At 45.5% G+C, this 27,977-nt stretch overlaps 1 protein-coding gene across 1 annotated transcript; it reads right to left on the bottom strand.

Moving 5' to 3' along the window:
• Positions 1-310: 310 nt before the first annotated feature.
• l3mbtl1 (L3MBTL histone methyl-lysine binding protein 1) lies at positions 311-27,477 on the bottom strand. The gene is made up of 22 exons (XM_056274057.1): positions 27,309-27,477; positions 24,624-24,811; positions 21,601-21,730; positions 20,815-20,836; positions 20,189-20,320; positions 19,209-19,347; positions 18,173-18,221; positions 17,487-17,575; positions 16,584-16,688; positions 15,857-15,992; positions 15,160-15,251; positions 14,534-14,685; positions 13,630-13,706; positions 13,383-13,468; positions 11,223-11,333; positions 10,710-10,851; positions 10,187-10,289; positions 8,420-8,608; positions 8,243-8,292; positions 7,097-7,254; positions 6,938-7,000; positions 311-445 (listed from the first exon to the last, which is right to left on the bottom strand). Exons 1-22 carry the CDS (start codon positions 27,475-27,477, stop codon positions 311-313), a joined length of 2,517 nt encoding a protein of 838 aa, XP_056130032.1.
• Positions 27,478-27,977: the final 500 nt, after the last annotated feature.

Here is a 27,977-nt window from a genome sequence, read left to right as displayed (position 1 = left end):
TCTCTCTCACTACTATTCCCTATCCATAGACTCCATACATTGTCCATTACTTCTCATCATACTCACTTTAAATTTTGTTTGCCGCAATCCTCTCTGCCCTACCCTCCCCTATACTTCCTGCCCCTGCCTCCAAAAACCCTCGCCCTACCCAAATTTAGCCCTTCACCCTCCCTCTCTCTTCCCCTTCTCTCTCTCTCTGATGGGTACAGGACACCAAACACATGAAATGGGAGTGGGGGGGGGGGGTATCCTGAAACGGAATGAGTTTGGCACATAATGATTGGCTGCTGGGCCAGGCGAATGGGCGGAATCACTTGAGTCCCTCATCAGTGCTCTTAAACATCAGGATGGCGTTGGAGATCTTGAGGGCTGGGCCGAGCTTGATGCTCATGATCTTCACAATGTCTGTCTGGGTCAGCAAAAGGAAGGCCTCACCATCAATCATCTGGGGACACAAACATATGCAAATGAGTCACCATTTTATAACAGTTACACAATGGGATGACAGAAGTCATGTACTATATTAGATATAGTAGATTTTCATTCATTCATTCATTGTCCATACCCACTTAATCCAACTCAGGGTCACGGGGGGCGGGGGTGGGTGAGGGGGTGGAGCCTATCCCAGCTACACCATTCATATCTATGGGTACTTTATAGTCTCCAGTTGAAGAAACTGGATGAAACCCACACAAACACAAGGAGAACATGCAAACACCACATGGAAACACTAGGACTGAACCCAGGAACTTCTTGGACTGAGGTAACAGGACTAACCACTAAACTTTGGGTTCGCTTCGCGAACCCTAGTTATATGAACAACGACAAAATGGCTGAGAGGGTTATTGCATTGTGACATCATCCACAATAGCTCGCTGGAAAAAAGAAAAACGATGGAGGTGCATTCCCCGTGCCAATCCCGGACAATATGACCCCCTGTGGTCATATGTCCTCCCACCGACCCCGTATTGGCACGCCCACCGGAAGCGCTATTCCTCTTTGTAAGTCGAACCATCTCCAACTAAATGAGCACCACACCTGTGGCCCGGGTAGGAGGAGAACGGCTCTATTCTCAGCCATTTTGTCGTTGTTCATATAACTAGGGTTCGCGCAAAGTTACATTTCACGTACTCCAAAATGGCTGAGAGGGTTATTGCATTGAACAACGACAGGATTCGTGCCTCCGTTCCCTAGCCGTCCAATAAACCCTTCAAACCCCTGGTGGGAAGGGGTACGCGTTCTGAGGAGAGCATCCTAAGAGGCCTGCTCCAGAACAGCGTCGGCAACCGACCGCACCTTAACGTGCCGGTAATAATGCCGTAAGAAAGTCGTCTCACCACTCCAAACCGCCGCTTGGTGGATGACCTCCCAGTCGATACCTGACAACACAGCTATCGACGTAGCAGTCCCTCGGGTAGAATGCGCCTTCAGCTTAGGAGCTGTTTTACCCGCTTTGGTATACGCCTCCGTAATACCATCCACCAGCCAGTGTGCTAGCCTCTGGGTGGAAAGGGCATAACCTGGTTTGCTCACTCTGTAGGTCAACAGCAGCCTGTCAGACCTACGAATATCTGCTGTGCGCCGCATGTAAATGTGTAAAGCCCGTACAGGACACGAGAGGTGCAAGCGTTTCTCATCCCTAGTCACCGGTGACGGATGAAACGCGTGTATCACCACCGGGGCCCTACGCGTCAGGACAGACACAGTTTTGGGCACGAAGCTGGGGTCTGTAAAGAGCGTGACCATCAGATCACCAGAAAACACCATCCCCTTGATGGTGAGTGCAGTGAGCTCACAACCCCTCGCTGTGGTGGTAAGTGCCAAGAGCACAGCCAGCTTAGCCGAGACATAACGCATGTCTGCCGTAGACATGGGTTCAAAGGGATCCCAAGTTTCAGCTCTCGTAAGCTCCTTAGCTGAGAGCTTCTTAGCACCCAACAGGTACTGCGTCATGAGCGGGTGCGTGAAAACCGTGCTACCCTCGATCTTCCCCCGGAAGAACGTGAGAGCCGATACACAGACTTTGACCGAGGAGAAAGACCATAGTCTATCACTCCTACAGACCTCCACAAAAGTCAGTATAGGGCCAATCCCTACTGACAAAGGGTCCATGTCGCGTTCAGCTCAAAATTGGTCAAATCGATTCCAGTACCCCTGGTACCTGGAATACGTGGAGTCTTTACGCGCCGCTAAGATGACACGAATCACTTGCGCACTAAGTCCCATAGCTAAGAGCCTGGCTTTGTAAGCATCCACGCCGCTAATCGGGAGCCTCCTATCCAGGGGCCCTCCCGTAGCAGCCCTCCTGCTTGCGTGAGCGCGTCCGCCCACTCCGGGACGTCGAACCGCTCGCCTACTATCCAGGGCACTATTCGCGGAAACCACGGGGTGCTCGGTTCGTACGGGGCCACGAGAACTAACCGACCCCCTGTGCGCTCGAACTTGACCACCAGGTCTAGGAGGCACCTGCGCGGGGGGAATGCGTAAAGCATCTCCTCGGGTCATGGATCTAGTCCAAGCGCGTTGACCCCCAACGGCGCTAGGTCGGACGGGAGCATCGAGTACCAACGAGGGCACTTGTAATTGAGTTTTGATGCGAACAGATCCACTTGAGCTACCCCGAACCTCTCCCAGATCATAGCCACTATGGCTGGGTTGAGGCTCCAATTGTCCGCATGCGGGCCGCCTCTCGAGAGGATGTCCGCTGCTTCGTTGTCCTTCCCAGGAACATGAAGCGCCCTGATTGATAGCGCGTTGCTGTTGACCCAAATCCAAATTTGCATGGCCAACTCTCTGCAACGCTTGGACTTCATACCGCCTTGGCGGTTGATGTAGGCCTTGGCCGTCATGCTGTCTGTCATTATCAGTATGTGACGGCCTACGAGATCCTGAGCGAAATGCTGGATAGCCAGCCAAATCGTCTCCGTCTCGCGCGCGTTGATGTGGACCTTCTCCCCAGACGGCCACACTCCTCGCGCTGTTTTGTAGCCAAGGATGGCCCTCCCAACCCGAGAGGGACGCATCCGTATAAATCGTTACCTCGGGTCCCCTGGGGCCCATAGGGACCCCAGACATGTCCACGCAGGCTCTGTTCCAGTGGTCTAGGTCCTGCGCTACCACGCGCGGGACCAGGATAAGATGGTTGTTGTACCGGCGTTCGTTGCCGTATTTCAAGAAGTGAACTGCGAACCACAATTGCAGTCTCCTCATGAACAACAGACCTAAAGGAACAACTTGGTGAGCCGATGCCAGAAGGCCCAGCAGCCTCCTGATCATCCGATAAGTGACATATGTCCCCGGGACGAAATGTGCTAACGTGGTCCTGGTGGAATGCCATCTCTCTTGCGTAAGGGTTGCGCGCATGTATCCAAACTCAGACCCAGATACGTTGCCTGGCACGAAGGCCATGGCGCGCTCTTCTTTATGTTGATAGTGAAACCCATGTACTCCATGAATTCCATCAACTCCTGAGTATGGAGTATTGCTTGTTCCGGCGACCGGGCCAACACCAACAGGTTGTCTAGGAACCATGCCAAGCGCATACCTTTGCGCATCAACACTCCGAGCGCTGCTTTCACACACCTTGTGAATGTCAGAGGAGAGAGGCGATATCCGAACGGGAGGCATGTGTACTGGTAACACTGACCCCGGTAACAGAACCGAAGATACTTTCTGTGTCTTTCTGCAATCGGACAATGATAGAAAGCATCTTTTAGGTCGACCGAAGTTAGCCAATCGGACTGTGTCACCATTGACAGCAGAACCGGTGTGCGTAGCATTTTGAAACTGACCTTCTCTACATACTTGTTGAAGGGTTTCAAATCTAGGATTGGGCGCATGCCCCCATCCTTCTTCGGGACCAGAAAGTAACGGCTGTAAAACCCGTCTTCTCTTTCTAGGGGAGGAACTCTGTGAGTTCGTTGTCTAGGATTTGTGCTTCGGCCACCGACCCCGGTTCCGTATGCACTATTCCCAAGTACGGGGGTACAATACCGTTCTCGAAAAGGATTTGGTGTCCGTGGGCTATCTGATCCAAAACAGAAGCCGACGGGACCAATTCCTTACACCTGTGTAACATGCGTGACAGAGGTCTCGTTGTCTCCTGTACCTTGCTGGTCAGGTAGCGCGCGTAAGTTGCGCGTAAAGGGTCTGGGGAAGCCCCGCCCGCCATGCCCTGCATCCATGGGGGGGCTTCGTCCTTGTAAAGGAGACCCAGATGGGGGAATTGGCGTTTTGAACCTTTCCAAATTACCATTTGACCCATCAGAGAGACTAAACATTGTCGCATCATAGTCCCCTCCCAGGGGCTCATTTGCGCTCATGTCATTATTATCCAATATTTCCAGCAGGGATGTTATTACATTGTTATCATCATCTTTACCTAAAGATTCAGACAGACAATCAGACTTGCGTTTCAAACCTTTTAATACGCAATCACCATCATCACCAACATAAAAACTTTTATTCACATTCACAACCTTTGGAATGGAACAAGTAGACTGTGCATCAGAAACCAAAATAAAAGGCGCAGTGTTTAGCCCTGCGCACGCTGTGTCGCCTGAACAAGCGTCTATATCGCCGGAGACGGCTCTGGAATCAGTCTGTTGGTGTGGGTCGTAACATCCTGCCGAAACACGTCACTTGGCAGCTCCCTTCTTGGAAGTGTCTGTGCTGTCCGGCTTGGCCGCCTTGGCCGCTGGTTCTGTGGAAGACTGGGAGTTTGGACGTGAGCCCTGTCCACGCCCGCGCCCCGCTTTACCACCTCTTTTTGGATAAGTCTCTCTCCATTTCTGCTTGCGCGCAGGCTTGTCCCCCTGCCCTTTGCCCACCGCGGGCTTAGGGGTAGGCGGGTTCTTCATCATCGGGAGAAGCTCCTTGTGCAAGGTTTCGCGCTCGGCCTGGGCGGCCTTGTATTTGCTGATAATGTCCGGGGTCGTTCCAAACAGGCCCTGGTTCCCTGCGCAGGAGTGGGCCATCCACTCCTTGCAGAATTCCTCTTTTACCCTGGCTGTCTCTAGCCAGAGACGTCTGCGCGAAAGGGTGGAGGCAGCTGCGCTAGAACCGCACTCTAGAGCGATGGAATACAGCAGCGATCCCAGGGAGTCAGCTATGCGTTCCATTTCCAAGATGTACTCACAACCTGCTTCGCTGGCCACTACGTCACCGAACTCGGCCCCGTCGATACCTGCTGTAGCGATGGCGGCTTTGCTTTGCTCGACGTTTGATAGGCTGCAGAGCTTACGCATGTACGCCGTTATCATCCCAGCCGTTGAGACGAGTCCAGCTGCGCGTGTACTGGCGTGCCATGCATCACACGCGTAACGATCCACCTGTTGGCCCCACTGCGAAGGGTGTTTGGGAGTATCGCGAGACCCCACCTTGGTGTTAGGGTTGAACGATAAAACGTCCCTCTCTGGTTGCGGAATTTTCCAGTCTTTGTAGTTCAGGTTCCTAACCTCGACTGCTAAGACGTCAACCCCCTTCTGACTGAACTTTGAGGACGATTTAAGTAGCGGATCCGCCTCCGCCCGCTTAAACGCTCGTTCGATGTGAGGATAAGGTGGTAGAGTGGAGTACCTGACCCTCTCTGCCATTCGTGGAAAATCGGCTACCACCGGATCTTGAGGATTGCCCGGCTCGTTAACGATGTCGGCAGACTTGACCGCTCGCGCGAACAGATCGCGGAAACTGGCGAGGAATGTTTCGGACCCACGTTGCATGGCGTCGCCATCTTTGTTTGGTTGAGACGAACTTGGCTGGTCGTCTTCCACGCCCTGATCGTCTACTTCCTCAGGCAGTGAATCCTCGGGTTCCGCACCCGCCGAATAACATGCCACGGATTCACCAGGGAGAGATAGGATCTCATTGGTCCAGTCCTCTCTAACTACCCCGGATGGTGGGATAGCCTCTGGCTCCGGAGGGATGCTAATGCTAGCCGCCGTCCCGTGACTGTAGCTAGGAAGCATCGGAGGGATGTTGCTAGCCTCCGCCCCATGGCTATATGTAGGTAGCACCATGCTAGCCGCCTCGTTAGCAGGTGCGAAGGGATCTGCAAGTCCCCATCTTTGACGGTACAGGGCAGCCAACCTTTGGCGCCCCGATCCTCTGATAGTTTTACAGAAATTGCAGTCGATCTCATTACGGTCTACATCCCTCAAGTAGCCCGTGTAGTGAACATGCGGGATATGGGAGACACAGTCCGGATGGAGGTCCCATTGGAGCGTCGCCGGTTTAACACACCCGCACCAAGCGTAGAATCCGGCCACATCGACCGGATTAACGAACATCTTGGCGATAAAAGGTAAGCTAACTATAAGTTAGTATCTAATATACCCGTATATCACTAGATTACTTGCGTATTTGCAGGTTTACTCTTTGTCCCAGCGAGAGAGAAACAGCCATCGACCGATCTCATTTAGTTGGAGATGGAAAGAGGAATAGCGCTTCCGGTGGGCGTGCCAATACGGGGTCGGTGGGAGGACATATGACCACAGGGGGTCATATTGTCCGGGATTGGCACGGGGAATGCACCTCCATCGTTTTTCTTTTTTCCAGCGAGCTATTGTGGATGATGTCACAATGCAATAACCCTCTCAGCCATTTTGGAGTACGTGAAATGTAACCACCATTGCACCCATAGTGACTTTAGTAAATGATGAATTCAAACAGTTGTTACTATTTTTCAATGAAACTGTTGTTGTTAGATTTCCAATCACACTGTGACAAAAATGCAGACGACCCATAAATCTCCACTGATTGTTTTAATGTCAAACAATTAGAGGAGACCATTTTTATAAGAAATGTCTTACTTAAATACATTAGTAGTTGCTAGCAATTTGACGTTTCTGTCAAAGCATATCTAACTGGGGTAAAGTAACTTGCCTTTTTCATTTAGGTTCTCCCATTAAAAAAAACAGTTCATGGACAAAAAACTAACCTCTTCTTTGAAGAGGCGAGCCTGTTCTTCACAACCGGTTAGATTCTGGACAAACCCAAAGACCTGGAAGACAGATATAAACCACCGAGTCATCTTCAAAGTCATGCCACGTTAAAGCTAAACTTGTCAAACCTAAAGTGCATGAGAAGTACCCCTCACCTCTTCAACAGTCCAGGCTGAAACCTGGCTGGCGTGAATGCCCTGAACCCCGGGTAGGAGCTTACAGTGCTGCTCCCAGCACAGTGACAAGGTCCTGTCTGACTGTCCACTCAGAGCAGACATGAACAATGATGGATACACACCCTCAGAGGACATATCTGCAGAGAAGACACAAACACACACACACACACACACACACACACACACACACACACACACACACACACACACACACACACACACACACACACACACACACACACACACACACACACAAGAATAAACAGACACAAGGGCACAAACAGTTGGACGTGAGAGAGCATTAACAGACCACTCATACTAAACTGAGTCTTAAAACAGCAATGATAGTTTGGAAAGCAACATGTGGACATCAAGAGTTTATTTTTGGGGAAAAAAAGCAAATCTTTCCCCTCCCAGACCAATTAAATGCGGGTATTTAAGCGTAGTACTTTTTTTTTTTTTTTTGATCCCCCCCTTTTCTCCTCAGCTGTATCCAGCCAATTACCCCACTCTTCCAAGCTGTCTCGATCTCTGCTTCACCCCCTGTGCCGACCCGCGGAGGGCTGCAGACCACCACATGCCTCCTCTGATACATGTGGAGTCACCAGCCACTTCTTTTCACCTAACAGTGAGGAGTTTCGCCAGGGGGAAATAGCGTGTGGGAGGATCATGCTATTCCCCCCAATTCCCTCTCCCCCCCAGCAGGCACCACGACTGACCAGAGGAGGCGCTACTGCAGCGACCAGTACACATACCCACGTCTGGCTTTCCACCCGCAGACACAGCCAATTGTGTCTGTAGGGACACCTGACCAAGCCGGAGGTAACGCGGGGATTCGAACTGCCGATCCCTGTGTTGGTAGGCAACGGAATAGACTGCTACACTACCTGGATGCCCAAGTGTGGTACATTTTCTATCTTTATCAAAAGGAGTCATTTTATTCCCTTATGTGTAAAACCAAGCCATCCGAAACACTTTTCCCTCTGTTAAAAATGTTTCACACTTTTGTAAAGTGAAAAATTAAAGCGCTGGATATAGAAGATTTGTTACTTCAATGTCATATCCACATGCACATATGTACATAAAGACACTATAGACCAAAATATCTGTACAGTTGAGACTCACTCTGATAGCCTCTCTGCTGGTTCTTCCTGTATTTGGGTGGACGACCAATCCTGAAATTAAAGGAAATTTTTTTTTGAGATTTAAAGTGTGTGCACGTGCATGTGCACACGCACGTACGCACGCACACACACACCCGCACACACACACACAGACTCCAGCAAACACACATGTGCATACCGGCCACGGTAGTGGTTCTTTTTGGTCCTCTGGCCAAAGAAGAGGTTCCTCTTGGATTCTGTGTCTGATAGTTCAGCCTTCAGCCTGCCCTGGTTACGTTCAGCCAATGGGCAGCCAGAAAGACAGTGATGGGCAGTGAAACGGCCAGTTACATGACCAGAACCATCACATCCTGGGGTTGGACACTTCCTGTTTAAAATTTGAAATTGACAAATTCAGTGTTTTTATCTTTCATTATCAAACATTTCTATGACTAACTTCACTTCATAATGTTTTTGGGTTTTTTCCCCCTTTTCTTCCTAATTGTACCTGGCCAATTACCCCACTCTTCCAAGCCGTCCCGGTTGCTGCTCCACCCCCCTTTGCCGATCCGGGGAGGGCTGCAGACTATCACATGCCTCCTCCAATACATGTGGAGTCTCCAGCCGCTTCTTTTCACCTGACAGGAGTTTCACCAGGGGGACGTAGCGCGTGGGAGGATCACGCTAGTCCCCCTAGTTCCCCCTCCCCCCTGAACAGGTGCCCTGATCGACCAGAGGGGACACTAATGCAGCGACCAGGAGACATACCCACATCCAGCTTCTCACCCGCAGACATGGCCAATTGTGTCTGTAGGGACGCCTGACCAAGCCAGAGGTAACATGGGGATTCGAACGGGCGATCCCCATGTTGATAGGCAACGGAATAGACTGCCACGCTACCCGGATGCCCCCATATTGGTTTCTAAATAACCTAGAAGTAACTGAGCTCTAAGGTAGAGGCAACTGACAGTGGTATTAGAGGAGTACCCTGAAAGGACATACTGAAAATTTGCAATGTGTAAACTCAGTTTTCATCTTATAAGGCTTTTGTGATACTGCCCTCCACCCCCCACCCAAGATAAAATCTCAACCTTGAGAACAACCTGGCAATCTACATAGTTTAACAGGTACAGCATGTCGGACATTATTGCCAAAGTCAGGAGTTGGATTTCATAGTGGTTTGCAGACGTACTAGGTTACTTGTCTTGGTAGGTTGCTCACTGTGATCATCAGACATCATCATACAGAGGGCATTTCATCTCTGCCTGATTTTCCAAATCAAATATCTAATGCTGACAGCATTAGTGTCATGCCCAAATGAAGGAGCATGACACTAGTAGCTGCAGGAGCTGCAGGACTACGGACACACCACGTGCTTCCTCTGATACATGTGGAGTCACCAGCCACTTCTGTTCACCTGACAGTGAGGAGTTTCGCCAGGGGGACGTAGCGCATGGGAAGATCATGCTACTTGCCCCAGTTCCCCGTCCCCCCTGAACAGGCACCCCGACCGACCAGAGGAGGAGTGCAGCGACCAGGACATGTACCCAAATTCAGCTTCCCACTCGCAGACATGGCCAATTGTGTCTGTAGAGACACCCGACCAAGCCGGAGGTAACACGGGGATTCGAACCAGCGATCCCCATGTTGGTATGCAACGGAATAGACTGCTACGCCACCTGGACGTCCGAGCTTTTGTGACATTTCTAACTTACTCTGAGGTAAAGCACATTGCATTCGATTATCATGTATTAAATGTGGTATTTGAATTAAGTTCGACTGATTGATTGATTGATTGATTGATTGATTGATTGATTGATTGATTGATTGATTGATTGATTGATTGATTGATTGATTGATTGATTGACAGTAAATGTAAGTTTGTTTTGTATAAAAGGATTCACCAAGCAGGACATGACAATGTTGTCTATGGGTGGAGCATGTCGCTGACTCCCTCAGTGCTGACCTGTGGTGGAAGCTGTACTTGTTGGTTCTGGGGTGGCTGATTGGTTTACAGGGAATGGAGGACGGGTAGCTGGGCTGGACGGTGGCAGGAGGCTCCCTAGGACCTATGCACAGACACAGACAGATAACAGCAGGCAGACAAGCACAGCGGTGCAGATAATTAACAGTGTAAAAATTGTTCTTTAATTTCAGGATCTTTCTATAATTTTTAGATTTTCTCTTTTTGGCTTTGCCTGTAATTTGTTTATTTGATGTGTCTTTACCTGTTGCTGGTACTAAACAATCTGAATAAAAAATACTACTCATCAAAATTTCCAAGCATAAGCAAACAGCATGGGTTAAAAAGAAGTGTAAAACCTGTTTAACTTCATCACAGCAATAATAATGATGTGCCTGTGGACATTCCTTTCAATTTGAACATGCGTTCAAAATTCATGGCCAGCCATGATTCTTCAAAATTTGAACTTCGAGCAAAAATGGGTCTCAGTGAAGTCATAGTGGGGTCAGGTCTGCTGGCTGTATACCATGTGGTAGCTGTGTTTTGGGGTCCTGTGGGGGCACTTTGAGGGGGTGTCCGGTGGTTTCACACCAGCCCACAGGGTGGATGTCAGGGTGGTCGGAGTCCATCCACTCATCATAGACATGGCTCCAGTCATCATAATGGACCTGAGGGAGAAATACAGAGTTATTACGTATACACACACACACACACACACACATACACACACACACCATTATGGTAACGCTGTGTTGGTATGTTAGAATGTAAATGCATGTTATCGTTAATTACCAGGCCCATTACATACCTCTCTGGACTTCTAGATACTTCAGAACCATAAGTGCAAATGCATACTCTCTCCACTATAACGCTTCTCTCTCTCTCTCCCTCTCTCTCCTTTGAGGTACACACACTGTTCAAAACACCATAATTGACCAAAGGGAAATGAAGAGGCAACCTCCACACACACACACACACACACACACACACACACACACACACACACACACACACACACACACACACAGAACAGCATTACCTTTATGCGGTGAGTCTCCACTTCCTCTACCGTTGCCACTCTGATCAGACCAGGGCTCCTCTTATCCACCGCCTCCAGCTTCATCCCAGGCTGAAAGTTGTGTGCCGGACGCTGGAAATGCAGTAATGGGAATGGAGACAAACACAATTAGTTTAGGCTGAGATGATCAGCAAAAGAGGCAGTCCAACCAGGCTGTTAACTTCCACGCAATAACGGCCCACTGTTTTTCAGTGCTTGCGGTGCCAGCTCTTATAAAGATATTTTATTTTGTCATGGTACAGTTGTTCGGTTACAATGAAATTTGTTTTCTGCTTTAACCCATCCTATCATATAGGAGCAGTGGGCAGCTGCAGCACTTGGGGACCAACTGTGCAGGAGTATTAACCCTAACATGCATGTCCTTTTTGATGGTGGGAGGAAACCAGAGCTACTACTACTTTCGGCTGCTCCCGTTAGGGGTCGCCACAGCGGATCATCCCTTTCCATTTCTTCCTGTCTTCTGCGTCTTCCTCTGTCACACCAGCCACCTGCATGTCTTCCCTCACTACATCCATAAACCTCCTCTTTGGCCTTCCTCTTCTCCTCTTCCCTGGCAGCTCCATATTCAGCATCCTTCTCCCAATATACTCAGCATCTCTCCTCCACACATGTCCAAGCCATCTCAATCTTGCCTCTCTTGCTTTGTCTCCAAACCGTCCAACCTGAGCGGTCCCTCTAATATAATCGTTCCTAATCCTGTCCTTCTTCGTTACTCCCAGTGAAAATCTTAGCATCTTCAACTCTGCCACCTCCAGCTCCGCCTCCTGTCTTTTCGTCAGTGCCACTGTCTCCAAACCATATAACATAGCTGGTCTCACAACCATCTTGTAAACTTTCCCTTTAACTCTTGCTGATACCCTTCTGTCGCAAATCACTCCTGACACTCTTCTCCACCCACTCCAACCTGCCTGCACTCTCTTTTTCACCTTTCTACTGCACTCCCCGTTACTTTGGACAGTTGACCCCAAGTATTTAAACTCAAATGCCTTTGTCACCTCCACTCCTTGCATCCTGACCATTCCACTGTCCTCTCTCTCATTCACGCATAGGTATTCCGTCTTGCTCCTACTGACTTTCATTCCTATTCTCTCCAGTGCATACCTCCACCTCTCCAGGCTCTCCTCAACCTGCACCCTACTCTCGCTACAGATCACAATGTCATCCGCGAACATCATCGTCCATGGAGACTCCTGCCTGATCTTGTCCGTCAACCTGTCCATCACCATTGCAAACAAGAAAGGGCTAAGAGCCGATCCTTGATGTAATCCCACCTCCACCTTGAACCCATCTGTCATTCCAACCGCACACCTCACCATTGTCACACTTCCCTCATAGGAAGGGAGGAAACCAGAGCACCCAGCGGAAACCCACACAGACATGGAGAGAACATGCAAACTCCACACACACAAAGGACCTGAGATGGCCTGGGGTTCAAACCCAGGACCTTCTTGCTGTGAGGAAACAGTGCTAACCACTGGGCCCCCATGCTGCCCTTGTGATAAAGAGAGAGCCAATTTGCAGTTTTTCTTGTTTCAGTCTGGTTTTTATGTCTTGTTTGTGTAACTCTGCTTTAAAGAATTCATTTCAGTCAAAAATTTAAGATTTTTATAGAATGTTATAATTTCAGCTACAGCTCATAATAGCTGTATTACAATAGCCCATACCACCATAGTAAAGTACCACCACTCCAGTAATATTTCTATAGTGTATGTGTTATAAGCAGACCTAGTGGTTATAATAAACTTTAAAATGTAAATAAGTCCTGGAGCTTGTTACACATGAGATGCAGTGGATCAGGATAAATCAAATAATTTTAGTTGTTGACCAAAGAAAACTAGTTTAGCTGTAGTTTCATTACAGGCCACATGGTTAAATATTGTGGTAAAATAAATATATATAATTATACCAAATCACAAATATATTGAACATACACACAGGGAAGGGAGAATGATAAACGTGTGGCGGTGAGATAAAAAAGAGCCTGCGGAAATCATCTAACTTGAAAAAGAGATGAAGGAAAAAAGAAGAAAACGCAGAAAAAAGAAAAACATCTAGTTATTTTGAATCTAAAAAACAAAACAAAACAACAACATGGGTAACAAATCTTTTCCTTGCTCTTACCACTTTGAAGGCGTCAGCAGATACAGCAGTGGATCCGGTCTCCTCCAGGTAGCGAGACCATGAGAACCGGGCCAGGTCCGGATAATCTGGAGCAGGAAAGTAAGAGTTCAACCAGTCACTACTTTACTCCATCACTGATTGTGACGACAACTTAACAATATAAACCTTTGTCTTTTTATTTGCTTAATCGCCAATATGATGGAAATTATTCATCGAATAAATGGTGGATGGCGATTTAATCTGTTACCTTGCGGGGGTGTAAGGGGGAGGTTCCTCTCCTGGCACCAACCAATAGGATGAATATACGGACTGCTTGCATCACACCTGCACAGGATGATGGACAGCAGCATCACTGTGAAGTTCAACTCAAGAAAAGCATTTCCCCCTGTTTTACACAACAAAACTGTAACAGCAGGAAGATGAAAAAGCAAAAGATCGATGCCATTGTTTGTTAGTTTAAGTATAATGCCAGGACATTGCAAGCCTAGATCAAAGTTTGTTTTGTTTTGTTTTGTTTTTTTGGAGTAATGTTGAATAGTGCCGCTCAGTTTGTTCATGCAAGCGTAAAAAAATTATTGCAGTATGTACATATTTTTCACAATTTGGTGTTTCCATGTGTTACAGCCATGTCTTTGTGAAAAGTTGTCATACTTTTCAGAAGTGTTTTTGACAAGACTCTCGGACAAGAGTTATGATGTGATTATGAGGTTACATCACAAGGCACACAGGAGGTGACTGTCGTTGGTCTACTATAGGCGGTCTCTCATGTATACTGATGAGCAGGAACTACCTGTATATTTAGCACACCTGCTAACATTCAGAAGTTTGTGAAAAACTCCATTCACCATCACTGTTGAATTATAAAAAATGTGGGCCCTGTGATGGCCTGGGGGCCTGTCCAGGGTGTCTCCCTGCCTGCTGCCCAATGACTGCTGGGATAGGCTCCAGCATCCCTGCGACCCTGAGAGCAGGATAAGTGGTTCGGATGATGGATTGATAGTTTTTTCTCTTTGCCAAACTGTTGTTGCCTTGCCTGTCTGTCACCATTCAGAGTCTCATTGTACTGTACTCTTATCATAGTATTATTAGATCTCCAGACAGTTTCCAAAGCCCAAAGTGGCCTGTGGGGCACAAAAGTTACAGGGCCTCACCAGTAGTCATAGGTGTCATCCCAGTTGTCAAAGTGAACCAGGAAGCGGTTGTCCACCACGTCAGTAACGGTCGCTACACAGATGAGGGAGGGGTTCATGCGGTCAACGGCCTCTAGCTTCATCCCAACCTCAAAACCACACTGCAGGCCCGTCTAAACAGAGACACAGTGTTAGAGCCCACACCTGTGCATGTCTGTGCAAGGAAAGACAGACAGACAGACAGACAGACCTACTCATAGCACTGGAAACCTCTCAGATGACATTATATTTATTCAGAAATTTGACTCTCATAAAAAGGAGCTTCACGATTAGATTGCAGCTGATCTTAACATGTTCTTTCAAGTTCAATTTCGAGTGCCTTTGATCTCTACATAGACGAAATGTGACATGGTGTGTTACTCATTGAAAAAGCACAAGGAATATGTTGCATTCACTCATGGGTCAACAAACAAACCAAAGAAGGATAGATGGATACATATATGCATAAATATATACGTACATATATATGTATGTACATGCGTCAATAGACTGATCAATAAGTAGATCAGTCTAGAAGATTCATACATTGATTCATCCATCCATTGTTAATAATGGAGCTTATTTTTTGTGTCCTATTTAGGACGTACTCGCCCAGGACTGGCAAACAGCTCTTTGGGAGCCACTTGTGCTTTCGTCATTCTCAGGTAGTTGGTCCAGGTAAACTCTTCCTCTTTGCAGCCTGAACAGAAAACAGAGAGAGAGAGAGAGAGAGAGAGAGAGAGAGAGAGAGAGAGAGAGAGAGAGAGAGAGAGAGAGAGAGAGAGAGAGAGAGAGAGAGAGAGAGAGGGAGAGGGAGGGAGGGAGGGAGGGAGGGAGGGAGAGAGCGAGACCGTTGGGATCATTCAAGAACAGTCACTCACTACAAGCACAACAATCCAAGCTACCAGTAGAATAGGCAGCCAGGATGAAAGATGCAGGAGCCTCTTGGCAGCTGTCCAATAAAGTATAATATGCAAATGAATTTTATTGCAAGCAATTATTTATGTAAAAGGCACTTTCATGCAAGAGTGACTAACAAATAATATTTAAAAGTATTGCAAATTATTGTTATATTTGAAAATATTAACATTTTTATTCAATTGAATGAATGAAAAATGGCACACTTTTCAAGGCAATTCTGAGAACCAGGGACGGAAAAAAGTGCCTGCATTTTTTCAACATTTTTTTACATTTCATTTTAGTTATACTTAATTTCCTCTGGTTTAGTTTGGCACAGAGTCTGAGTCATTTTCAAGACTGCAGTTCTGACTCTTGACATTTGCAGTGCAGGATGTGACCTCTGACCTTTGGGAGTATAGAGTTTGTGTCCGGTGCTCTCACACCAGCCTGCAGGGTGGATGTCGGGGGAGTTGGCGTTCACCCAGAAGTCATGGCAGTCAGAGTAGCCGTCAAAATGGAGCCGCAGCCGGTAACCACAGACCTAGATGACAGGATACAAAAAAGAAAATCAAAAATCAAAACCGGTTCAAGTGCTTGTTTTTAACTTCGTGTGTGTGTGTGTGTGTGTGTGTGTGTGTGTGTGTGTGTGTGTGTGTGTGTACACCGTCTTCCATGCCAATTCATTTAATGGAAAAATGAAAGGAAATGATGATTATTAAGAGATGAGAGGGAAGAGAGAGTTGACAAGAAAGAATGACTCTCATACATGTCTGCATAGATTTCCAGGTAAACTACTGGCTTTTTTTCTTGGATGACATCCCGCTCTAGTTACAGTGGACAAATAGATGATATAATTCTTCCCCCCTGATTTATTCTACAGTTGTTGTGCTTCCTCGACAATCAAGCCGAATGGTCTTACCAACGTCTGTTCATTCATTTACCTCATCACCACCTGTATTAGCTTTTGTATTTTTACACAGTTACATATCTTTTAAGTGCTAGGCAATATGAAATAATATGAATTGTGCACGTCACATCATGCACGGTGTCGATGATAGTGATTATGAATGTGAGCAGTCAGCCAGGCCATTAAGGCCCATCTATCGTGTTAATGGATGGATGCTTGCCTCACCTCAGCCACAGTCAGGACAAAGTACATGGATGGGTGCTGGGGGTCAATGCCCTCCAGCTTCATCCCCTGTTTGAAACTGTTTTTCACCACTGGCACTCTCTGGGTCTGGAAGTATGGGAACAGAAGACCGGATGGTTTCATGTAGAACAGAGTAGTTAAAATCAGATAAAACTTTGCATCCCCCCTTGGTGATGTTTTATGACACGGTTATGCCTGTTACAGTATAGTCTCCTCAGAGCAAAATTATTCCAAAAGACTTTTATTTTAAACCCCCCCACCCCCACCCCCAATTGTATCCAGTCAATTACCCCACTCTTCCAAGCCTTCGTGGTCACTGCCCCACCCCCTCTGCTGATCCGGGGAGGGTTGCAGACTACCACATGTCTCCTCTGATATATGTGGAGTCACCAGCTACTTCTTTTCACCTGACAGTGAGGAGTTTCACCAGAGGGACATAGCGCATGGGAGGCTCATACTATTCCCCTCTGTTCCCCCTTCCCTCCAAACAGGCACCTCGACCGACCAGAGGAGGCGCTACTGCAGCGACCAGGACACATACCCTCATCCGGCTTCCCACCGGCAGACACGGCCAATTGTGTCTGTAGGGATGCCCGACCAAGCCGGAGGTAACACAGGGATCCGAACCGGCGATCCCTATGTTGGCAGGCAACGGAATAGACCACCACACCATCCAGATGCCCTCCAAAAGACGTTTTAAACACTATTCTTATGGCAGAGCAGTACAATAGATGTAAAAACAATACATACAATATGTATACACATCACTCTCCAAGGTCTTTAACATCAATATTTGTACACCTTGGGCCATGTGCATCACTATTCCCTCTCATTGAACCCTCTCGCCCAACAAAAAAGGTTGCAGACACAACATAAATCACATACTTCTTGGAAGAGTTTATTTGGTGCAGCCACAGATTTCGTCTCTTCCAGGTACTGGGCCCACGTCCACTGCTCTGTCTTACTGTCACCACCTTAACAGAAAACACCATCAACAATTCAGGTTGTTATCTAATGCCCACCTTGTTCAGAGCGACTTAGAACAAGACACCACAGCAGTGCACATTAAAAGGATGTCAGGCTGGAGGACAGGGGGAAAGGGAAAGGAGGGCTGTGGATGGACGGAGGGAGCAAGGAGGGTAGGAAGGAAGGAGGGAAAGAGGAAAGGAGGAAGACGAAAGGAAAACAAGAGGAAGTAAAGTGCACTCATGAAGAAAAGGGAGAAAGAGAACAAAGAAAGAGGAGAGGTGAGGAAAGTAAGGGAGGAAGAGAGGAAGTGAAGAAAGGAAAGGCAGAAAATAAAGGAAGTGAGGAATGAAGACAAGACGGAAGGAAGAAAGGAAGCTAGGATGGAAGGAAGGAAAAAGAAAGGAAGGAAGGAAGGGAGTACGTTATTTCACTCGCCAGATGATCAAAAAATAATGAAGCCAATACAGAAGAAATGATGAAGAGGAAGGCTAAAGAGATGGCCAGACAGTGAGGGAAAATATAGCAGCACAAAAAAACCACAAAAAAAAACAGAAATGAGTGAAGCAGTAGAGACATGTGAGTACTTTTCTCTGTATTCTTACCTCCTCTGTTATGCCTGCTGTCTGCTTTAGAGTCGTCCATTTTCTCGTCCTGGAGGTACAGAATAAAATAACTCAAATACCCACAAATCACCAGGTTTCCAACACAAAGAACGACACACTCCGTCGGTACTCTTCCAAGAATAGAAACAACACAAGAACATGAAGAGACTTCTGCTGTTCTATTCGTTCCTTTGGGGAATTGACAGTGGAGATCAAGTTAAAAAAAAGAAGAAAAAAAAAACAACCCAAAAAACTCATCGTATGGTTATAAAGGAAACCCAACATCCATTTACCTATATTTCAGATCAGGGTGAAACAGTGTTTTGCTTGTAATGGCTTCTTTTAGCCCTGTTCATTGCCAATACATTGCCGGTGTTGACTGAATGGGATCTGTCTGGCATTGCGGCTTGTACAAACATGTCAGGAATTTAGTACAATCAGATGAAGTTATTTGAAATTGATTTTGGTCAACAATTTGCCAAATCACCAACAACAGTAGTGGGACATAATACAGACTAAGTTTTCCTGATATGATAAATTCCATGTATCTTGTTCTCTAAAAGTTTTTTTGTTTGTTTGTTTTGTTTTTTGTTTTGTTTTTTGGGGTCCCGGTCGCTGCTCCACCCCCGCTGCTGATCCAGGGAGGGCTGCGGACTACCACATGCCTCCTCCGATACATGTGGAGTCGCCAGCCGCTTCTTTTCACCTGACAGTGAGGAGTTTCACCAGGGGGACGTAGTGGGTGGGAGGATCACACTATTCCCCCAATTCCCCCTCCCCCTTAACAGGTGCCTCGACCGACCAGAGGAGGTGCTAGTGCAGCGACCAGGACACATACCCTCATCCGGCATCCCACCTGCAGAAACGGCCAATTGTGTCTGTAGGGTAGCCCGACCTAGCTGGAGGTAACATCGGGATTTGAACCAGAGATCCCCGTGTTGGTAGGCATCGGAATAGACCGCTACACTACCCAGATGCCCAAGATCTTGGTGCATGTGCATGCAAAGCGCCATGACACTGTATGCTGCTCCCTCACCGTGCCCTCAACGTCCGAGTCTTCCTCAGAGGGACTAAGGTACTCCTTCCTCTTCCTCTTCCTCATGGGTTTTAGGTGATCTGAGTGGAGGGAGGAAACCCTGCCTCCCGCCGGTACCTTCTCCACCCCCAAGATCCTCCTGAGGTGCAGACGGGACAAATGTTAAGATTAGCTAAGATTAAACTGCATTTAAATTGGATTAGATAATATTAACATTACACTGAACCTTACATGAGCCCCCTGGGGAAATTAAACTACTGCAAGAGCAAATGATTGCAGAAGATAGTGGAGGACAGCAAGGAAAATATATGATTTGAACAACAGATTGAATGAGGGGTGGTATTAAATATAAAACAACAGAAAATTACCACACAAGAGGTAATTAAAGGTGCAAAGTACAAGTCTACCTGAATGCTAAACTTGTTGTTCAGCTATAAAAAAAAAACTCAAATCAAAATAGACACATGACCCAGGGCCTCTAAACAACAACAAAAACCAAAGAAGGTATACATATACATATACATATACATACATGCAAACATACAAACATACATAAATATCTATATGTAATATTTACAAAGAGACATTTTCACTTGTCCCACCCAACAAAAAAAGTGTCAATGTGCAGGCATGCATTGTGCAGTACACTATAAGTCTTAGTGTTATGTTATCATAGTCATATTATCTGTAAGTGGAGGAAACAAACTAGATTGTGGGCAATACAAATTGCAGTTGTGTAAACAGGAACATCTGAGTGTGTTGCTTGTGTCTGAGTTGTTTGTTTGAGTGAGACTGAAAGACAGAAAACACCAAAGACACCAGAGAGGGCTGGTTTTTGTGTTTGCATGTGTGTGTGTGTGTGTGTGTGTGTGTGTATACCCACATACCTGCATGCAGGTGAGTGTATGTTCAAGCTAAAAACATGAGCTTTCGCGTAGTCAACAAATTATTTGTCAAAAACACAAAGGCTGCCAACGTACTTCTCATTGATAGGCTCTCTACGTAGTTCGTCAGTGTACGTCCCCTGGGCTCTGGGTTCATGGTTCTGTTGACCCGGACCGATCTGGACCTCGCTTTTGGCCTGGACCGTTCTCTCTGGCTCTGCAGCCGAGCTGCTCACAGGGCAGACCGGAGCAGACACTTCTGGAAGAAGACCGCAGCGTGAGTTGACAGAGGCCTCCACACATTAGAAAGGTAAATGTAGCCTCACATACTTTATGTAGTAGTATATTAAGAATCTGAAACGTTTTTCTTTCTCTTTAATAAAACTCTTTGTGTGAAATTGTTTTTGGTTTTTTTGTGGATTTTTTTCTCCCCAATTGTACTTGGCCAATTACTCCACTCTTCTGAGCCGTGCCGGTCGCATCTCCACCCCCTCTGCTAGTCTGGGGAGGGCTGCAGACTACCACATGCCTCCTCCGATACATGTGGAGTCACCAGCCGCTTCTGTTCACCTGACAGTGAGGAGCTTCGCCAGGGGGACGTAGCGCGTGGGAGGATCATGCTATTCCCCCCAGTTCCCCCTCCCCCCTGAACAGTCGCCCTGACCAACCAGAGGAGGCGCTAGTGCAGCAACCAGGACACATACCCACAGCTGACTTCCCACCCGCAGACACGGCCAATTGTGTCTGTAGGGACGCCCGACCAAGTCAGAGATAACATAGGGGTTCAAACTGGCGATCCCTGTGTTGGCAGGCATTGGAATAGACTGCTATACTACCCGGAGGAATGTTTGTGTGAAATTTGACAGGAAATAAAGGCGCCATCCTGAGGATGAATTAAGTGCAAACTGTGCACATTTAAGAACGCATGCATCGAACAGGAACGTGATATCAGAGAAAGACGACCACAGACACCAATCGCTAGTGTTATGGAGATAAAACAGGTTAAACCAAATCTTTTCTTGAAGGAATATGATGTTTTGTCAAATTCAGAAGCAAGTCTTGGTATGTTCTCCACAAATTGTGCAGCTTTCTATGAGAAGCCAAAGCCCTTTTTTTGAGAGTGAGTGACACCTGCAACATAACTTATGCCATCTGTTTTAATGATGTGTAGGATAAGAGAGGCTGAAACACTCCATCATGGAAGATTTTTGCCCCATTATATTTTTTTGTTTAAGGACATTGCAGACATAAATAGTAAGTAAATAATAATAAGTAAAATCGTAAATATTAAGAAAAATCCCATCCATCCATCCATTATCCAAACTGCTTAAATTGTTACAAAAAAAAATTGTAATTTCGTAATCTCCCTGGGAAGTGAATGTTGGTAGTAAACCACTGCAGAAATATTACAGAAGTGTGCTAGATTAAAGCGTTGAACAGCGAAACATTGCTGTTTGCTTAATCCCTGCTGGCACTGTAACATTGCCTATATTATTTTTATTCTCTACCTGTCTTGGCTGGTGGTGTGCTTCCTGTCTCAGTGGATTTCCCAGAAGTCCCTGCAGTTGGCTCGACGGTGCTGCTGGTGGTCCCTGGGGTTATCAGTGTACTCAGAGTTCCTACGTCACTCACACAGAACTACCACACGTGGGTGCACGTGCGCACACGCACACAGACACACACACACACACAGACAAACCCATTCACACACATTCACATACACAAAAACACCCACAACACACACAAACAGATAAAATGCAATTGATTCAGCGTCAATGGGTCCATCTGTCACAATGACACAGGGCCTCTGTTTTGTACATTTATTCCTCAGTTCCTCATAAACTCAGTAAACATTATCATGCGATGGTATCGACGAATACAACATTATTATTGCAATCACAGCTGTTATATCATCTTTAGAGTCGACGTTTCTTGGCTGTCCCAGAAGACTTCATTTGAACAAAGTGACTGGAAACCTGTTTCAGTGCCACTGACAGCTCGGGGTCTTTGATGTGATGTTCAGCATTTTTCTGATTGGAACAGTCCCTGTTTTGAGTTGAAAAGTTATGGCCACTGGGATGTCCAACGACTTTTAAGCGATGTCCTTTCCCTGGTGAAAAGTTCGGAGACTGGCTGCCATTATTTGCACTGTAACATTATACCTCTACCAATTTGATGTTGAGCTCAAATTCTAGTCACAATATGAAAATGGCTGAAAATTAAAAAAATGGGTGAAAATAAATGATTAAATTCCTCTGTAAAACAACAACAACGACAACAATACACACGCACGCACGCACGCACGTACGCACACACACACACTGTGAGTAAAGTCAAGCTTTCTAGGTCAGTGATTCTCAATCAGGTGGAGATCCACAGTACTGCTGGTTTTCTAGTCTGCCAGGAAGTTAGTTTTTATATTCACCTCCTGTTTCAGGTCTAAAGAATTTCTAATTAGATGGATGAAGTATCTGGCCATATGGAGAACCACTTTTCTGAATGACTATACGTTAGAGGGATTCTATTCTATTCGATCTTATAGCTGTTAGAATGATAGAGATTAAACTTTGAAACCAGCAACAAATTCTCATCATGAATTTTGATCATATGAACAGAATTGTCTCAATGTTCGTGAGCCAGGAAGACTTTGATTTTGTATGAATGGACCTTTTCTATTCAACATAAATCACATACCCTGTGTCGGCATCCATTGATCACTTATGTGGCCTGACCTACTTGTACCATGTGACTCTATCATGTGATGCTGTGCCTTTGAGGCAATCATGTGACCCACTCACCTGCACATGGTTCCTGTGTTTAAAAAGAGGGTATGTGCTGACTGACAGGCCCGTAGCAGGCTTCAGCATCTGCACTGTGCTTTGTATTCTTTTACACAACTTAAGTGTGACTAAGGGCTATTAACCTTGTGAAGACAGAGTCTATGTACAGTATGTTCTTGTATACCATATAGTATATATATATAATCCAGTTAGTCAAGTAAATTTGACAGCTGATGATTGCTTCTAGCATGAAACAGGCTTGTATGGTCTCATAGAAAATTTATTTGACTAACTGGATTATTTTGCTCCTTATTTGTTGAGCACTATCCCTACCGTTGAGTGTTTCTTTTAACAAAGCTATATATATATATATATATATACTACCGTTCAAAAGTTTGGGATCACCCAAACAATTTCGTGTTTTCCATGAAAAGTCACACTTATTCACCACCATATGTTGTGAAATGAATAGAAAATAGAGTCAAGACATTGACAAGGTTAGAAATAATGATTTGTATTTGAAATAAGATTTTTTTTACATCAAACTTTGCTTTCGTCAAAGAATCCTCCATTTGCAGCAATTACAGCATTGCAGACCTTTGGCATTCTAGCTGTTAATTTGTTGAGGTGATCTGGAGAAATTGCACCCCACGCTTCCAGAAGCAGCTCCCACAAGTTGGATTGGTTGGATGGGCACTTCTTTGAGCAGATTGAGTTTCTGGAGCATCACATTTGTGGGGTCAATTAAACGCTCAAAATGGCCAGAAAAAGAGAACTTTCATCTGAAACTCGACAGTCTATTCTTGTTCTTAGAAATGAAGGCTATTCCATGCGAGAAATTGCTAAGAAATTGAAGATTTCCTACACCGGTGTGTACTACTCCCTTCAGAGGACAGCACAAACAGGCTCTAACAGGTACTATTTAATGAAGATGCCAGTTGGGGACCTGTGAGGCGTCTGTTTCTCAAACTAGAGACTCTAATGTACTTATCTTCTTGCTCAGTTGTGCAACGCGGCCTCCCACTTCTTTTTCTACTCTGGTTAGAGCCTGTTTGTGCTGTCCTCTGAAGGGAGTAGTACACACCGGTGTAGGAAATCTTCAATTTCTTAGCAATTTCTCGCATGGAATAGCCTTCATTTCTAAGAACAAGAATAGACTGTCGAGTTTCAGATGAAAGTTCTCTTTTTCTGGCCATTTTGAGCGTTTAATTGACCCCACAAATGTGATGCTCCAGAAACTCAATCTGCTCAAAGAAGTGCCCATCCAACCAATCCAACTTGTGGGAGCTGCTTCTGGAAGCGTGGGGTGCAATTTCTCCAGATTACCTCAACAAATTAACAGCTAGAATGCCAAAGGTCTGCAATGCTGTAATTGCTGCAAATGGAGGATTCTTTGACAAAAGCAAAGTTTGATGTAAAAAAAATCTTATTTCAAATACAAATCATTATTTCTAACCTTGTCAATGTCTTGACTCTATTTTCTATTCATTTCACAACATATGGTGGTGAATAAGTGTGACTTTTCATGGAAAACACAAAATTGTTTGGGTGATCCCAAACTTTTGAACGGTAGTGTATATATATATATATATATACACACACTATATGCTCCAAGTGTCCCTTGTCAGAAAAGCATCAAGCTCTGAAAATGTACATAAATCCAACAAATGATAAAGATTATGACCCTGAGTCTGATCTGATTCTGAACACTATATGCCACCAAAAAAGGCATAAAACGTGTAAACGTTTACTTTGAGGTTGCTGCTGGGTAGGATGGCCATCCCTTCCTTCCACTCCAGGACGTGGACGATGCTACAAGCCCCGCCTACTTGTGCAGTTAAAGTGGGTGTGGTCAATTCGTTAGTCCCGCCCCTTTTACCAGGGTCGACCACCACAGCACCAGGGGTCACCTCCAACTTCTGATGGCCTGGGGCTGGAGCTGAGCAGAGAAAGACACAAACATCTACTCAGCTTTATTTACATGAGGTGTTTGTGCTCATGTCTACTTGAACACAGTCTAGAGAATACAGTTCATGTATGACATGCATATGTTTCTACTGTGAATTCTAGCTGCAAGGTAAAATGCTATTCACTACTGTTGCAGAATTAAAGTTTGTCTTTGTACAGTAACACTACACAAGCTGCAGTTGATTGAAATTTCAATGAAATGTTTTTGAAGTGCTTTGTCTACTGGTGTCAGTGTTGGTGATCTACCTGTTGTGCACTTACAGTATTTGCACTTCACATGACATGCAATCTTGGCTATGATATGATTTCCCTTTAGTATTACCATTTTAGTTCTTTTAGACTTACGTTCTGCCTTTGACACAGTCAATCACAACATCCTCTTATATTGCTTAGAGACTTGGATTGGCATCAACTGCTCGGCTCTTAGTTTATTACACTCTTACCTCACCAACAGAACTTTTTCTGTTGTTCTGGATAACTCTACCTCCTCGATGGCTCAGTTGTGTTGTGGTGTCCCTCAAGGCTCAGTTCTTGGCCCCCGTCTCTTTACTATATACATGATGCCACTTGGCCAGGTCATTCAAAACCACGAAGTGTTTTACCATTTTTATGCTGATGACACTCAGTTATACATGCCACTAAAACCCACAGATCCTAGCGCCCTAGCAAATCTCATAATTTGCCTCTCTGATATTAAATCCTGGATATCTGAAAATTTTCTCAAATTTATTGATGATAAGTCTGAGGTCATTCTGTCTGGCCCTGAAAATTCCATCAGCCCTTTTGTTACCAATCTTGGTGGTCTGTCAGGTAGTCTTAAGCAGGCTGCTAGGAATCTTGGGGTAATATTAGATGCTAACCTCGGTTTTGATAATCAAATCTCCAAAATTATCTCCAAAATTATGTCATTTTTATCAATTGCCGATCTGCAAAAAGTTGTACATGCTTTTATCTATTCTTGGCTTGAGTATTGTAATGCACTTTATTCTGGTATCAGCAAGGGCTCCCTCCACCGTCTGCACTTGGTAAAAAATGCTGCTGCTTGGCTCATTACCGGGACAAAGATGCATGACCATATCACTCCTGTGCTTGCCTCCCTACACTGGCTCCCTGTTATATTTTGAATTGATTTTAAAAATGTATTGCTCACTTTTAAGGATTTAAATGGTCTTGCTCCTACATACAGTTCTGATTTATTGACCTGGTATACACCCTCTCAACTATTAAGAGCCACAGATGGAGCCCTGCTGGTTATTCTCAGGCCTCAGTTTGTTACAAAAGGTGATCAGGCTTTTGCTTTTAGAGCCCCCACACTATGGAACTCTCTTCCTGCTGAACTAAGACAAACCAAGTCTCTAGCTTCTTTAAATCTTGTCTTAAAACTTTTCTTTTTTATGAAAGCTTTTACAAATGTTTGATATTTGTTTTTATTTATTTATACTATTTTTATTTTTACTCTTACTTATTTGGTTTTACTCTTATTTTTGCCTTTTCTGGTTTTATTTCTTTGTAAAGCACTTTGTAACATTGTTTTAGAAAAGTGCTATATAAGTTGTTATTATTATTATTAGTACTCTAAGATGGTAGCAGACACAAATTTAGCTGCTAATTGCTGACTCTCTTGTAAGTCGCTCTGAATGACAGTGTCTGCTAAATGAGAAAATATGAATTGTACATGTAAATGAAATGATGTATGAATGGGCAACATGATGACTTGGTGGGAAGCACTGTGTCCTCTCAACAACTGGTTTCTGGGTTCAATGGTGGCTTTTCTGTGAGGACTTTGTATTGTTTTGTGTTTGTGTGGGTTTGCTGCAGCTGCTCCTGCAGTCCTACTAGAGTCCTACTAGAGTCAAAAGCCATGCATGTCAGTTGAGTTATGGGCTCTGGGTGCGGGTGTGAGTAATTATCTATTGGCTCAGTGATTGACTGGTGACCTGTTCAGGCTGTCTCCCTGTCCAAAGCTAAATGGCATGGGCTCCACCCTGCTGCAACCCTCAATTGGATTAAGTGGTTATAGACCAATAGTAGATAGAGGCATGTGTTTTTATACATGTTACCCGGTGTTGGTATGGACTTTCACAAGACTGAAAAGGTCAGGGTGAAAACACAGTGCCAAATGCTTTAGCGCCACACACAAAAGAATTGTCTTTCGCGTCAGTTGCAGTGAGTATATAGAGTCAAAATGCATGTTTAGATACCTTTCCTACCCACATAGAAAGAAATCTTGGGGAAATACTGGTGCATGCATCAGATGAAAGCACTCCTCTAAATCAATACTTTCTCCTTTGTCTTTCTCTCCTTATAGTAAGGATCAGCTACAAAGAGCTACATCACCACTGAAGCTGGTGAGCACTCAGTGTCATGATAAACAACAAATGCTTGCCCAAGAGGGCTTTTGAGCCCAGGTCCTGTTGGCTATCTCTCCAAAAGTTTCACCATTGTGTTGCCCTCACACGCATGCTCACCTGGCAAGAGGAGAGCCGTGGTCGTCTGGGGTTGGGGTCGTGTCTTCTTGGCCATGCCTTCGCTACTGCAAGGCATAAGGACAGCGTCACTGGTGGACAAGGAGGAAGGATCCAAGGGAGCTCGATCCGGTTCTTTGGCTGTTACCTCCATGTTTACTTTGGCACTCATGATGGTGTCACTGTCCCCTCCCTCCGGAGCACTGAAAAACAGAGGAGTGTCAGATCCTAGGTTAACAAACGGTACCTAGAGATGGTCTGCGGCTCAGCAGTGGGGCTACACAATTACATCATTACATAGATACTGATTAAGAAGTTATACTCTTCTGCAGCATTTAAACTTATCCTGATGTTAGGATAATTGTACTGGCACATTTTGTTACCATTTTAAATGTCTTTGGGAGTACAGAGGGTAGCTTAGGTTAAGTTTTGGTTTGAGGTGAAACCAAGAGAGATGGCATACAGAAGAATCTCCAAGCATGAACTGGAACCAAAATAATATTTATTCATACTAATCCAGTTTAAGGGCCAGATAACTATAATTTCATCCATCTTGCCAAGATCAGTAAGAACATAAAATACTTTTTCGTGGCCATTAGACCTATGTTGATACAATTTCTATATAAATATCTCCATATCAATTCCCCTTCACAAATCCACCTCTGCCAATTC

This window comes from Lampris incognitus, chromosome 2 (genome assembly GCF_029633865.1).
Source record: "Lampris incognitus isolate fLamInc1 chromosome 2, fLamInc1.hap2, whole genome shotgun sequence".
Lineage (NCBI taxonomy): Eukaryota > Metazoa > Chordata > Actinopteri > Lampriformes > Lampridae > Lampris > Lampris incognitus.
Note: the sequence above shows the minus strand (reverse complement) of the source record. Positions and strands in the feature narration are given on the sequence as shown.

What these genes read in the sequence shown, in the direction of transcription:
- l3mbtl1 (XM_056274057.1), bottom strand. Translation starts at nt 27,477, where the DNA reads ATGAGTGCCAAAGTAAACATGGAGGTAACAGCCAAAGAACCGGATCGA. An exon ending in AGAGAGCCTATCAATGAGAA is followed by an intron (nt 19,348 to 20,188) that starts GTACGTTGGCAG and finishes TCTGCACCTCAG; the next exon opens with GAGGATCTTGGGGGTGGAGA. An exon ending in CAGCAGGCATAACAGAGGAG is followed by an intron (nt 17,576 to 18,172) that starts GTAAGAATACAG and finishes TTTTCTGTTAAG; the next exon opens with GTGGTGACAGTAAGACAGAG.